At 38.5% G+C, this 13,971-nt stretch overlaps 1 protein-coding gene across 5 annotated transcripts in view; it reads left to right on the forward strand.

Annotated features, from left to right (window-relative positions):
• Positions 1–13,971, forward strand: part of pcdh11 (protocadherin 11) — a 163,932-nt gene that overhangs the window by 24,432 nt on the left and 125,529 nt on the right. Inside the window, exon 4 of one of the 5 annotated variants that reach the window (XM_008420362.2) lies at positions 912–2,925. The exons of the other annotated variants lie outside the window; for them this stretch is intronic. Within the exon in view, the coding sequence (XP_008418584.1) occupies positions 912–995 (84 nt within the window). The 3' untranslated portion in view covers positions 996–2,925. Of the gene's footprint in view, positions 1–911; positions 2,926–13,971 lie in introns of those variants that run through there. 5 annotated transcript variants of the gene reach the window in all.

Genomic DNA, 13,971 nt, shown 5'->3' on the forward strand with positions numbered 1-13,971 from the left:
TAGAAACTATATATGCATTATAGAAAGGTTGTGAATTATTCTGTATGTATAGTGATAACAGAGATGCCCTATCTTTTGCTGTGGACTGCATGGTGAAAGAAATCTTCCTCACTTCCCCATCTTTTCAAGAAAGACAAATTCTGCTGTTTGGAAATATTCACAGTCAGGAGAAACACAAACCGTAATGGCGTAGAGTCTAAAGGTGCACCACCCACCACCTAAATCATGTTTGAAGTTTTTGTGTGAACTCCATAAGACAATAGAACCGTGGCATTGTCAATCTTTCCATAATTATCGCCCATGTTTGTTGTCCTTAATATTTTTTTTTTTTGGTTGCTCTTTTTTATTTATACCTTTCTCTTGAAATACTTCATCCATGATCACTATGTCTACCTAGTATAAACACTGTCAGGCTACACTGATTATCCCATCTTTAAACACTTGCAGATGTGATTGATGACGTGAGTAACAGTGAAATGTCGTATTCTGTACATATCAGAGGACCCACTGGCAAGGGTCCGAGCGAAACAGTGGGCCTAAATTGAATCAAATGTTTGTTTTAGGGGAAATGGAGAGTGCTGCACTAGTGTGGTGGGAGACAAAAAAGACAAATTGGGAGTGACAATTGGATGAGATTGCATGCTCTGATAAGTACAGGAAAATACACAAACGTGTGACACCTGGGGCATTCTTCAAGGCAACCTGACATGATAATGAGTTGATTGCCAGCAGTGCCTTGAAGAACGCCTGTTTCCCTTTTTTTCTCCACTCTCTTTCCAGAGATGTTTTTCTTTTCCTTACTCGGTGTTCAATTTAGCCTTTCACCAATAAGGCTGCAGCTTAGGTTGCTCGGAGCTCATTGACATTGTAACTACAATCTCCCTATATCTGTCTGTCTCTCTATATTTCAGGAGATGGCACTGAAACCACCACACTATGGCACACTCTGTGGCACAGGTACAGCTCGCTCCCACAGGATTAAAATCAATCTCTAGCTCCCACTTCCTAAAGAGAGGGGGAAAGGGAGAAAAGAGGGAAAAGAGGGCAAAGAAGGAAGAACTGAAGAGGTGAAACAAGTACTTTACTGTCTCTACAGCCTCAAACTGCACCTCTTCATTCAATTCAGTTTCAAAGATGAATTTGGAAGTCGGGGAAGGGGGGAGGGTGGGCTGTCTTAGAAAAAAAAGGAGACATGCTTTTCTAATACTTGACAAAGCTCTTCTTTGTGAGTCTGTTGGAAAGCTACAATGCTTTATTGAGTTCTATGCTACATTTTCCCCACTTGAGTGAAGATGATTTGGCCTGAACTTCACCCTCCCCCCCTGAAAATGTTTCACTCACTCAGCCGATCTGTACAATAGCTGTTAAATACAGTCCGTATGTGTAAAGTATGTTGATATGTATGTATGTATATCTATCACAAAGTTGATGGTGTTTATATTTATCGACTGCATTTCTTTGCCTTGTTTTCGAAAACAGCCTAGTGGCTATTTTATTTTCTTACCTGCTATGTTTTTTAGTTGTTCTTTTTTTTTAATTATTATTATTAATTATGACTTAAAATGTATTTATGCTGCAAGGGCCTTCAACCTGCAGGCTTACGTTAGGATTGAGCCCACTGTTGTGTTATTTCACCCTTTTGCCTGTTTCTGTTCCACTTTTGATGCCACTGAGCGACAAGTGAGGCTGATGTAACAGAAGTACACTTGGCCCCACAATACAACTGCATTCCCTTTTTTGTTTTTAATACAACTGTGCTAAAGATCGCCAAGCTGTTATTACACTGTAAGAAATGGGTAGGACAAGTTTAATACTTTGAGCTAAGCCACAATCACAAGGGACTAACTGCTCGGGTCATAATCAAAAGCTGTTTATGTAGGGCAGATTTGAAGCGTGCTAAGCCTAACCTTTTGTGTGTTGCTTTCTACTCCTAAATCAGAAGTGATTTACCCACAAGATCCACATTTAAATGACTCCAGATGGTTTAAAAAAAAAAAAGAAAAAAAAAAGAGGAAGAAAAATAATAATCCTCGGGCAGTGGCTTTGTGTGAGCTGATGGTAATGTGAGTTTGTGCGCCTGATTATGGAAATGCAACCAAGACTTCTCTTTAAAAACAGCGATAAATTTAATTTCGATAAAACAAAAATCAACAGTGCTTATTGGCTTTTGTTCCAGCATCATTTTTATTTTCTTTTTCTTTATGTCTAAATCATCACAAAATGTTCTGAGTAGAAAACCCTCTACCGTAAACAAAGTGATTGATTAGCTGCATCGATGTTCAATATTCCTGTTAAATGAAAAGCTAAAGACTTATTTGTTAGGTAAGGCCGAGCAGGCGCCTTCAGTACATACATGCGACCATAGAATTAGAGTCATTAATATAGACATAGACTGTGTACTCGCTCAGAAATGTACAGAAAGGACAGGAGCAAAAGGCTGTTTCCCCCTGTGTGAGAGGCTGTAAATAGGTAAATCAAATTACTGCACGGACCAGAAGGCCATTTCTGATCTCGTCCCAGTCCTACTTTGTCATGGTTGTACAGACTATGCCTATTTTAAAGCTTTTCATTTTACGTGTGTTGCCTCTCTCTGTGAGGCAGGCTGTTATTATTTAAGGAAGACATGTTCTTGCAATTATGGTATCAAATGTATTCACCGCTGCGTAGGAGTCACAGTATAAACTACACACAGCTTTTTAGCACTGTGTAATAATTAGATTTACCTGATCATTGGGGAAATGAATATATATTTGGAGAAAGGAGACAGGAAACCTCACTTTTATTTAATGTGAAGTAAAATATGCACCTTAAATGATCTTTGTAATTGATTTTTATTTGCCTGTGTGGAGAAAAAATGTAAAATGTTTTGTTTATGTATGTGTGAGCTTCTGAAATTTATTAAAGTCTTTTGCATTGTATGGAATATATGGCGACTCTTCTTACTTACTGTTCTTGGCATTTAATGTAGATATGCTGCAATAACTCAGAATATCATCCTAATGTTAATCAAGTTCAGTAACTGAATTCAAAMTGTGAAACTTGTATCTATGACATAGATGGATTGCGCATTGTTTGGTGGTTTCCTATTGATGGTTGAGGTTTAATGAAAAGCTCAAAGGTTCCTCAGAAAATTATAAAAGACCACTAAAAATAGATTTTTAATACCAAAATGTCACTTTAAGACCACTGACTTAACAGTTGTCACTAAGACCCTCCACAAGCAGGGCAAGCCTCTGGAGGTCAATACAAAAAGTGTTTGTTTTTCGTAGTGGGGTACATTGGAGCAGATTAATGAAAAGTTAAGTGGAAGGAAAACGATGCCCAAGCAAAATGGATAACTGCAACCTTGAGAGGATTGTGAAACAAACCAGACTTGATACCTGCCCACACTGCTAAACTACCAGTGGAGAATCTACGGGGTATTCTACATGGATCCAATGATTTAGATGTGAAGGTTGCTGCTAAACCAAACCCAGGCTTTCAGCAGTAGTTCAAACAAAAGAACCCCAACTAAGAATCCACTGCACAGTTCATGGACGTAGTTTTCAGCAGGCAAACTGTTTTGTGCTGAAGATCGTTTTTGTTGTTCTAATGTGACATTAACATGTTCAGATATAGAAAATTTTCGACTGTCAAAACGTTATTAGCTTTAATCATCGCAGTTTACAGGGATGCACATTTTATATGCGTGTGTGTACTAAATTTGTGTACCGTGCTTTTTTAATAAGAAATCCTGAAGTAAATTAGCTTTTCATTGTTATTCTAATTTATTGTATTAGTTTGCGACACTCAGCTCGGTTGTCTGAGTGGCGCAACCGAACTCAGACAACCCTGTCTGAGTTGCCCCGTCTGCTTTGCGAGAGCACTAAAACGCTTTAGTGAGCCACCTGCCTTGCGTTGCTCTTTTACTGTATATTTTGGAGCAGTTGTTCAGACAGCTTGTGGCCACTGGACGTAAACGTAGCCTTACTTGTTTGGACACCATTAACGGGTGCTATATACAGTAAGAGCAGACATTTGACAGGCTCATTTTAGCCACAGAGAGATAACCGTGTACTCCTCTGTGCTGCAGCAGTGCTGCACTCAAGTAGGAAATGAAATGAAGAAATGCAGTTTTAGATATACATCACTAATTAGGGACATATTACAGATAAAAAGCTATGTAAATGCGGCGCGAACACTTCCTTTGAAGTACACAGACAAAAAATAAATAAATACAGAAAAATTGGATCAACATTGTTTATTGTTATTATTTTCTTCCCTCTGCAAAAAAGCTGATAATGATCATTTGATAATGATACCTTTTCTATTATGATGTACAGCGGTGCACCAATGCAGAGCTTTCCACATCTAAGAGAGATTGATGCGAGAAGGTACAATAAGCACCCCTCAAACATCCTGCGGTGCAGTGTTTATGCAGATTTGATCCAAAAATACAGACTTGAAAGGCATAAAACAAAGCCTGACAACAGAAAGTATTTAATTGCTTATCAAAGTTACTTCACATTTTGAAAACCGAGAGAGAAAGAGAGCTAATCAGTCCCCTCGGGAAAAGTGTCCTTGGTGATTTAAGGAAAAATGGCGCAGACATAAAAGAGTGTTCTGGTAAAGAAGAAACATAAATGTCACATTTCTAATAATAGATAAACCACAACATTCTAAATGCATCACCTTTACCTAAAAACAGCTTCAACACATCTTCAGTAGAGCACTGTCTCTTTCAGTTAAATAAATTAAAGGTTCATTTTTCAGTTGTATTCATGGGTATAATGAGTCAGTTTCAGAAAAATATGCAAAAAAATAAATAAAAATTAGGACTATCAAACACAGAACATTAACTTCAAACATTTGTGGATGATGTTTGAGCGGGAGCTTCTATGCGAAAGATAAAATAAAATTACTGAAGCAGTGAAGGAAAAGTGTGCTCTTAAAGCTAAAACGGCTGGTGAGTTTTAGGCTGTTGCACCTTATGCATTGATTTTAAAATGCATAGGACAACGCGTCGAAGTTGTCTCGTCATTTTACCAAAGCGTTTCTGTGAGGGAACTGCTTCCAGAGTTTCTTTGTTGACACTTATTGATTCGTGATTTATGAGGACACATTATTCAATTTCATCCAACAGGCCAGGAGGCTGGTTATATGTGGTGAATGTGATTACATATAATACAATGATAACTCTGCAGCACATACAGACCAACACACAGGAGTTTACACACACACATGCACACAGATCTATGTATTCTTTTTGAGTGAGACTGTCCATATGGTCTTTAATAGAATTCTTTGGTCATATATTCTTTTTTTTAATTTATTTATTTTATCAGGGTCCAGGTTTTTGTTTTTGTTCTTGTTGTTTCATGGAAAATATACAGTGCCCTGCAAGAGTACCTTTTAATTCTTTGTCAAATCAAAACTGTAATGTATTTTAAAACTGTATGTGATAAACCTGTGCAAGGTGGCATGCTGCTGACTTAGTACTTTTTAAAACCATATGTCGCTTCAATCACAGATGACAGAATATTTTATGGTGTGACTTTCATAGCTTTCCTGAAATATTTCTTAAATCTTTGCTACAGCAACAGCTTAGTCAGGCTGCATAGAGAGCATCTGGCAATAAGTATATTCAGTTGTAGCTCTGGTTGTCCAGTTAGAAAGTGAACTTTTGTGCCGGTGTCACTGCAACCTTCAGTAATTCCTAGATAAATGGAGTTCCCCGGTGACCTCCGACTTTACCTTTACATCAGGTGGTGTGCTTGTTTCTCTAACAGGAAACCTAAAACAAAATCAAATTCCCAACTACAAAGGCACAATTAGCTCATTTGTAATTAGCGCAATTAGCTTACTAGCTCTCCTTTGTTCTCACAACAAACATTCCCAGATAGACAATAGTGTCACCAACACATTTCAGTGTCAGGGTGCTGTGCAGAGGGTGATGTACAGTGTTAGTTTTTCACCACACATTGCATTTTGCATATGCCAACAAGTCTATTTTGGTCTCATCTTACCAGAATCCCTTCTTCGACATTTTTGCTACTTCCCTTCTACAAACAGTGACAAGCAGCAGACAAACTCTTGTGGCTTTTTTTCAACAATGGCTTTCTTTTTGTCACTGCTGCATAATGACCAGATTAGTGGAGTGCATAACAACATATTCTCCTGTCAGAGCTATGGATCTCTGCAGCTCTTCCAGAGTTACCACGGCTGCTTAGTGACTTTTCGGATGAATGCTCTCTTTGCCCAGGCTACCATTTTAGGCATATTTTTAAAATGTTGCATTACAAAGCTTTGGATATTGTGTTACAACCTGAAACAAAATAACCTTAGCCCTGATTTGTATGTCATGTTCCTTGTTTTGAATTGTGCTGTTTGTTCAAATGAAACAAATTTGATCCCCCCAAACAGGTGGACTGCATTTCCTAATAAGGTCATTTCTGAATGCAATTTCTTGCACAAGATTGTGCTTAGTGGCATTAGATTAAATGGGGTTGTGTGCAGATGCAGAAAACACTTCTCAGATTTTATTCCGTAAAAATATGTCAACTACCATTTTTGTTCTACTTCAGAATCGTGACACAACGTGTTTATAACATGCTATCTAAATACCTCCATGTTTGTGGCTGTAACATAAAAAAATGTGGAAAAGTTCACAAACGTTTTGACAAGCTACTATTTTTCTTTCTCCATGTTAACAGATCGAGACACTATGCTGTAATCAAGCAGGCATGTTTGTAATTAGCTAAGAGTAATGACCCCTCAAGATTAATCAGAAACCACATGTAAAGTTTGTTATCCTAGACAAAATGTGCAGCTCTACTCCCGTGACTTTCTTCAACCTTGAGAATGCAATCAGTGCAATCAGTACCTCTCCGTTATCAGTCCCCTGCCTGAAACATAAAACCCCGACATATCCGTTATTAATCTGGGTAACATGGAGAAATATTGAGATGGCCAAAAAACATGCATTTCTTGCATCGATTTTGCAAGTCGCGAACATTCTCCACTGAGATTACTGTCTTCAGCCACACATGGTATAAAGTGTCTGTTTAAGATTTCCGATTGTTTGAGCCAAGTGCATTTGCTATTTCACATTATCCTTTAAAAGCAATATGCATTCAGTAACATCAGCATCGGCTATGCATATTTTATAATACAGAAATCAGCAGTTGTGAAAAATTGGATGTTTGTTTTTCTCTTTCTTCTACTCACTACTTTGTAATTTTGATAAAAGAGCCGTCCTATATTGTGTATGTATGAAGCTGCAACATGATCTGCCCTGGTTCGGTACCCGTTTCAGAAAAAAACACCCAACTCTGTTATATTGGAGCCTAAAATCCAAAGCATTTAATGTCATGGGCTGCTATGGGAAGGTGTGAGTCAATTTACCAAGCAGCAAGCATGTTTAAGGTGTGATGTGAAGTTGTCCCAAAGCGATATTGGCTGTCTAAGCAAAAGCTATTTATGCATGAGCTGTGCAGTGATGCAGGAAACAAGAAGATGCTGTTTTGCTGTCGCACTCCAAGGCAACACTCCACACAATTGCTGCCAAATCTTTGCCAAACTGAATAATTCAATCATGGCTGTGGAGGGCTGGCTACCTTTCTTTTTCTTTGTGTGCAACAATCAAATCTGTGTGGAAGCCCGCCGAGTGGTTCTTTCGGAGACACTGAGTGTAGCCGTACAGCCCGGAGATTGTTTTCATAGAAAACAATTCTGTTGATTAAACGAGGTGTGACTGTGGAGCGGGGATCTGAAAAACATCGATTGCCTGTACAATTGTTTGTTCCTTGTTAAAAGTGTGATCTAAAACTGTGGTTGCTGATAGTGTGCCAGGAGCACATGGCTCGCTGGGGAGCCTGCAACATAGTTATATCTTCCTTAAAATGTCCTAGGTAGAAATGTATCATCATCTGTTGCTTAGGATTGAGAAATACCTAAAAGATTTAAGACCGAGAACTTTTTTGAGGGATGTCTGGACTTGTTGGACTGCATGGCTTTGTCAGACTCAGGTTCTGTGCATGTTAATACAGTGATTACAGCAGAGAATGCTGAGCTTTTAAAGCTTCTGCTGGGCGAAATGCCCTCCCCTTCTCGCCTTACCCCCCTCCTACTCTCTATCCCTTACCCGTTCCAGCCCCCCCTCTACACACACACACACACACACACACGCGCAACCACCTGCACACACTCTGTCCAGCCCCCAACCGCTCTTTGGGGCAATTACATGGTTTCAGCCTTTGTTTTACCCATGTACTTTAAAGTGTAATCCACTGGAACACAAAGACAAATTCTGCAGGGATAAGACAAAATTGAAATAACCAAGGTTTCTCTGTGTATTTCTGTTTTTGTCTGTTATTGTTATTATTTTAGCCAGCAGGTGTGTATTTGTGTGCGTGTGTGTGCGTGTGTGGGGGTGTGCGTGCGTGTGTGTGTGTGCGTGCACGTGCGTGCGTGTGTGTGTGTCTGTGCCTGTGAGGAAATGCACTCACAAAAGATCTTTGCATTTAAAACTCTCACTCATTTTATATTCACTCAGCCATGCAGCAAGAGGCATTTGCAATCTTGCATGCAACTGAATCCTGTGAGTGCACTTTACTTTGAAATTTAAAAGTATGTGATACTGTAGGAGTTGTGTAAAGCAAACGATTATCTCATATGTAGCCAGGCCTGATGATCGATTAATAAAAAAAAAAAAAAATGCATTTAACAATAGTTACAAGCACAAATAAAATTTATTGTTTTTGAAAAAGTGGGTCTAGATGAAGCTCAATAAATCAACACATTGTTATATTATTGCTATAGTATTGCAATTTAAGGTATTTCATTAATTCAATAGAAAAGCTAAATAATATCGATTCATTACATGTGGCAATACGTTTCTGTAAAGGCAAAATTAGAAAATGACACGAGTCAAATAAAAAAATATACATTTCTACTTCATGCATTTTATGCTATGGCCTACCAATTCATACATGAAGAACATAACTGATTGAGCAGCTGTGCAGCAGACAGCCATCATCACCCTCCACCACAGTGGTTTCAAACTCCAGTCTTCAAGGGCTGATGTCCTGCAACTTCAAGATGTCTCTCTGATTCTGCACATGCTTGTGAGGCAGCAATGTTGCAATTTCAGTCAAGTGTCTAGAAAAAGGGATACATGTAAAAGTTGCAGGATTTTGACCCTCGAGGACTGCAGTTTGAGACCTTTGCTCTGTAAAGAACTACAAAATGCTGGCTGTATACAGTGTGGTTTATCCAAACCCATTAATGGAAATTTGAGTGGAAGACAAAATGTGGTACAGAAATTTTTGAAGTCTAAAAACCGTTTCTGCTGTATGATTTTGGGAGTCATCATATGCTGCTGTTAGTCCAATGTGTTTTATCAAGTCCAGAGTTAGAACGACGGTCCACCCTCTCATTTTAGAGCACTAAATGTTTCCATGTTGACAAGCGTTAGGTGGATCCTGATTTCATTTCCCAGCTGGCTTTGAACCCTGCCCATGCTGTCAAAACATCAATCAACACTGTCTTTAAATATTTGTGTGTGATGAATTAGTGTAATATTTTTATAGTATTGAATTAGTAAAATAAATTAATATTTCACCCATTTTCCAATTTATCTAGATTAACTCGTATTTGCAGAACGTGAGACATCTCCCCTGGAAACGTTATATAGTCTGAAGGAAAACTGATGGCCGTCTCATGACAAGAGGCTGCCGCTTGTTTGCAAGCTGAAGGGAAATAGACTTAAAGACAAGGCAACAACTTAAAGACTTTGTCCAAGAAGGGTTATGTCTGTGTCCTTCCTAATCCGGGTAATCCTTGAGGAGAATTCTTGATTTGCCTTTGTAAAAGAGATTGGGAGATGATAAGATGCTCGTCCGCCTCCTTAGAATAGCTGATAATCTGGTTTGAACAGAGGACTCAGGGGGTATTTAGCCTGCCTTAACATTTGCCCAAGCAGATGGCGCTGACGGAGGAAAGCACAACCTTAGCCTCTAAACTCCTCCCTCGCTGCATGGTCCTCTTTGGGGGGAAAAAAGAACAGTGGGATGACAATCAATGTTGTTTATTTTGCTGCTTGACTCTTTAAGTACTTTCAGCCAGATTATAAGCTTTTGCAAGAGATAATCGGAAGAGTGCAGACAATTGCCTTTTTTTTTTCTTTTTTCAGTCTTGACAGAATTCCCCCATGAACACAGGATGCAGATGCCTGTTATTAGTTCCTGTTTGCTTCAATTGCAAATGGTGCAGAAATTAACTGGACACTCTTCTAATTCCTGCCATTCTGTCAGCTGCACTTGAATATGCTTTATTCGGTTTCTGAAGTACATAAAATAATATCCTAATTAATATTAATATTTATTCTTACAGATGTAGTTGCTGCACTTGCTCTCCTTTTAAGCTGGGGAAAATATTTGCTTTAATTTGAAATAATAGCTGCGATGCAATTTTTAGGAACAGTTGCTGTGTAAAATATTTGACAGCATGCATATGTGCTTGGGACCACTGCTGCATACCAACCATCAAGTCGCTCATATTGGCTTTCTAAGCCGACCACCCTAACCTAATGCCTCTGGCAATCTTCTCAGCTTGGACTGGACACCTGCAGCAAAAGCATTTGAACAAATGAGATCAGCCCATTGACTAATTAGACCTGGGCATGGCATAAGTGGGCTAACTGAAAGGATTTGCACATACTGAGAAACTGTTTAACCAAAACATTGAGTTTATTCAATCTTTTCCGTTTTGTTTCTTTTGCTGAGCTAACAGGATATCGCACATAGCTGTCAAGCACAAATCTGAGGGAAGAAACACAATAAGACAAGCAGTGGTCACAGATGTATTACACTAAACTCTGCAAAGTTAATCTGTACATACACACAAAGACACACGATTCGTCTTTGTCCCTTCTCAATCTACAGATATGGGAGCAGAAAAAGGGTCAAGATTAAACCCCTTAAGCAAGCATTTGAGAGTTGGCGATTTACTAAAAACAACTCATAAGCAGACATAAAAACAAAAATTACAAGTACAGATGGATCTCTTTATCTGACTTGAAATGATTAATGGTTACATTTATCTTTGTCATCAGTCTGGTGCTACTCTAAGCGTTGGTTAAGATAAAAATGTACGACATGTCATATGCTTGAAAATCATTGCCAGCAAGCGGGTTTGTGCAGAGCCATTAACTCTCAGATGGTGAACCACATTAAGCTAATGCCAGACAGTGGTAAAACATCCTGTGGTTCAGTTAGAGGCTTGCATTTTTTAAATTTGTTTGTCAGTGTTAGAATGGAACCACATATCTCAGAGAAAACAAAAGCCAGCATCTCCGATGTTTGACTTCATCACTTTTCTACTTTAACAGGTTTTGCCAATTAACAGCTTGCTTTAATGTGCCACATTAGGTATCTTTGTGCTTCCGATGCTATACCATACAGAGCATACGCACCACAGTAAAGCTGGGTGCTGGCTGGAGCTTAACACATGAAAGGATAATAGAATAGAGGATATTTTGAAGAGTCTTCGTAAATAATGCGTGTGATATTCACCATCGTTCATAAAGAATTCATGCACATGCAGTCTTCAAAAAAGAGCAGCAACTCATTCCCAAGATCACTCATTCATACTGTTACACATTTTTCAGATAGTTTTCAGGGATAGAGGGAGGGCAACACTTGAATAATGGGACAGTCATTAAGAGGTGAAGTGGCTTTATGTCTACATTTCTCACACTCACTTAGGGATGCTGGTTATTTGATCCCCTTGGCAACTCATGCTCAGATTTCAGCCCTTTCTCACAGGGAAATATTTAACCCTTTTCCGATGTTAGTGCGACGCTCAGGGAGCCCGTGAAACATGTCACGGTCAGACAGCGAGGAAGCAGGAGGTTTGTCCTGTTAGACCATCAATTTCTGAAACAACATACAAAAAAAACCTCATAAAATGCATATGGGGTCAGGGTGAGTAAAAATCGGAAAACCCCTTTAGACCATGGGAAGGTTAAAATATATATCAGTTTCAATATTTTAATGTAACTATGTGGTTAAAAACAACAGAAACAAATTATAAAGTTAATGTCAAGAATAGTACATTTATATTTGAACCTGAATTAATTTTTTGGGTGTCCACTTTGCATATTCCTGCGTTGGCTTCTTGTGTTAGAAAGAACAGAGTCGACATCTTATTAGGTTGTTTCACATCTGTCTTGCGGTTTCTGTTAGACCCTAAATATCGACTCAAAAAGTTATTAACTGAGAGAAAATGGTAAAAAAAAAGTGCTAAAACAAACATAAACTACAATTATTTTGGGGGGGCTCTTTAACCCAGCAATGCTTTAGACGTTCTAAAGCAGTGATGTTTGTCTTTTAAATTATGTGCAATTCTTTTCATAAAACTTTAGCTTTAATGCCACCTCTCCCCCTCGCACATTGTGGGTGTTAATTTTTGACTAGAATTCCAAAAAACATGGAGATATAAAAGAAAAAAACATTTTTTAAAAGCATTCAAATTAGTGCAGCTCGGGCCTTAGTTTACAGGACTGTGTAAGTAACCAAATGCAAAACCAACCAAATGCTGTGTCATTTCTGTTAGTCGGAAATGACTAAGCATAAGAAATGACACAGTAACAGTAAAGACTGTCTGTGGTCTTTTTTTTTTTTCCATTTTGTGACATCTTGGAAAGGCACAGCAAAGTGATTTACAGTATTTGTATAGCACAATTTCAGCAACAGGGAAATTCAAAGTGCTTTACATGATTAAAAGAAAAATAAAACAACAAACAAGCAAAAACATTTCACTGCAAAGTAAAGGAAAACAATGACAGGTTGGAAACAAAAGTCCAGCTTATGATGTTCCAGTTGTTATTAATCAAAGGCACTTCTAAACAAACGGGTGTTCAGCCTTGATTTAAAGGAACTAAGCGTTTCAGCATTTTTGCAGTTTTTTTTTCTGGAAGTGTAATTCCTCCATTCATCGTGACTCACTTATCTCACAAAATTCTCCTTTTTGTTCTCTCCATAAAGTTCTTATGTCCGGACATGTTTTTTCTGCAAACCATAAATTGTCATGAGAGTTGTGAGAGTTGCACATATGAAGTACATTATAGACAGGTGCTGGTGGATGGAGCACACATGCTTAAACCCAAAGGTAATGGACAACACTTCACTGACTTCAGTGAATTGTGCCGACCTTATTGTATTGTGTGGATGATTGCGTTATGCTCCCTCAGATAATGACTGTGCCCTACTTCGACTTTGAGGCATTGACCTGAAATGAGGCACACAAGTGAAATCCGAGTCTGGATGAACCTGGAAGTGATTAAGGTCACCCAGACACACCACATTTGTGTGACCCCCTACACCACCACCTCCTCACTCCTCCAGTGACTCACAACAGCCGCCTTCTGCAGTTTTATGGCCCTCTTTTGTAGGAATCTTTCTAAATGCAAGCATTAGCCATTCATAATATGTTCAGGTGAAGTGTCAAAATGATTAAATATACCCACAGAGCCAGGAAACAGAGCCCACATTTTCCTTATTTTATTACTGCGTGGAAACAAAGTAGCAATATTTCTGGTAACATGCTGTATATGTTTAAGCCCATAAGTTACTAGTTTCCTTTATGATTTTTCTTTGTTATATTCTAAATCTAATCACATCCTACAAATATTTAGCATACATGTCCACAGTCCAAAAGACTGCCTCCCTAATTCATTTTTTATGGCCAGTACCAGCTTGAAGCATTTCACTTACAGAGACTTTTCACTTTTGTTTGAGACCAGATAACAATATGACTGTGAGTGTAATCAATAAAATCTGCTTCTCACGTGTCCAATATTGCAACATACATTTTGACTCAGAGTCCTGGCTGCACCAATCTAGAGTCACTGAGGTAACAAATAGATACGTATAAGTGAAGATGCGTAAGTCAGTTACCATGTCACAGAGTCCTACTGTATTATGACTAAAG

The sequence above is a fragment of the Poecilia reticulata genome, linkage group LG10, assembly GCF_000633615.1.
Source record: "Poecilia reticulata strain Guanapo linkage group LG10, Guppy_female_1.0+MT, whole genome shotgun sequence".
Classification (NCBI taxonomy): domain Eukaryota; kingdom Metazoa; phylum Chordata; class Actinopteri; order Cyprinodontiformes; family Poeciliidae; genus Poecilia; species Poecilia reticulata.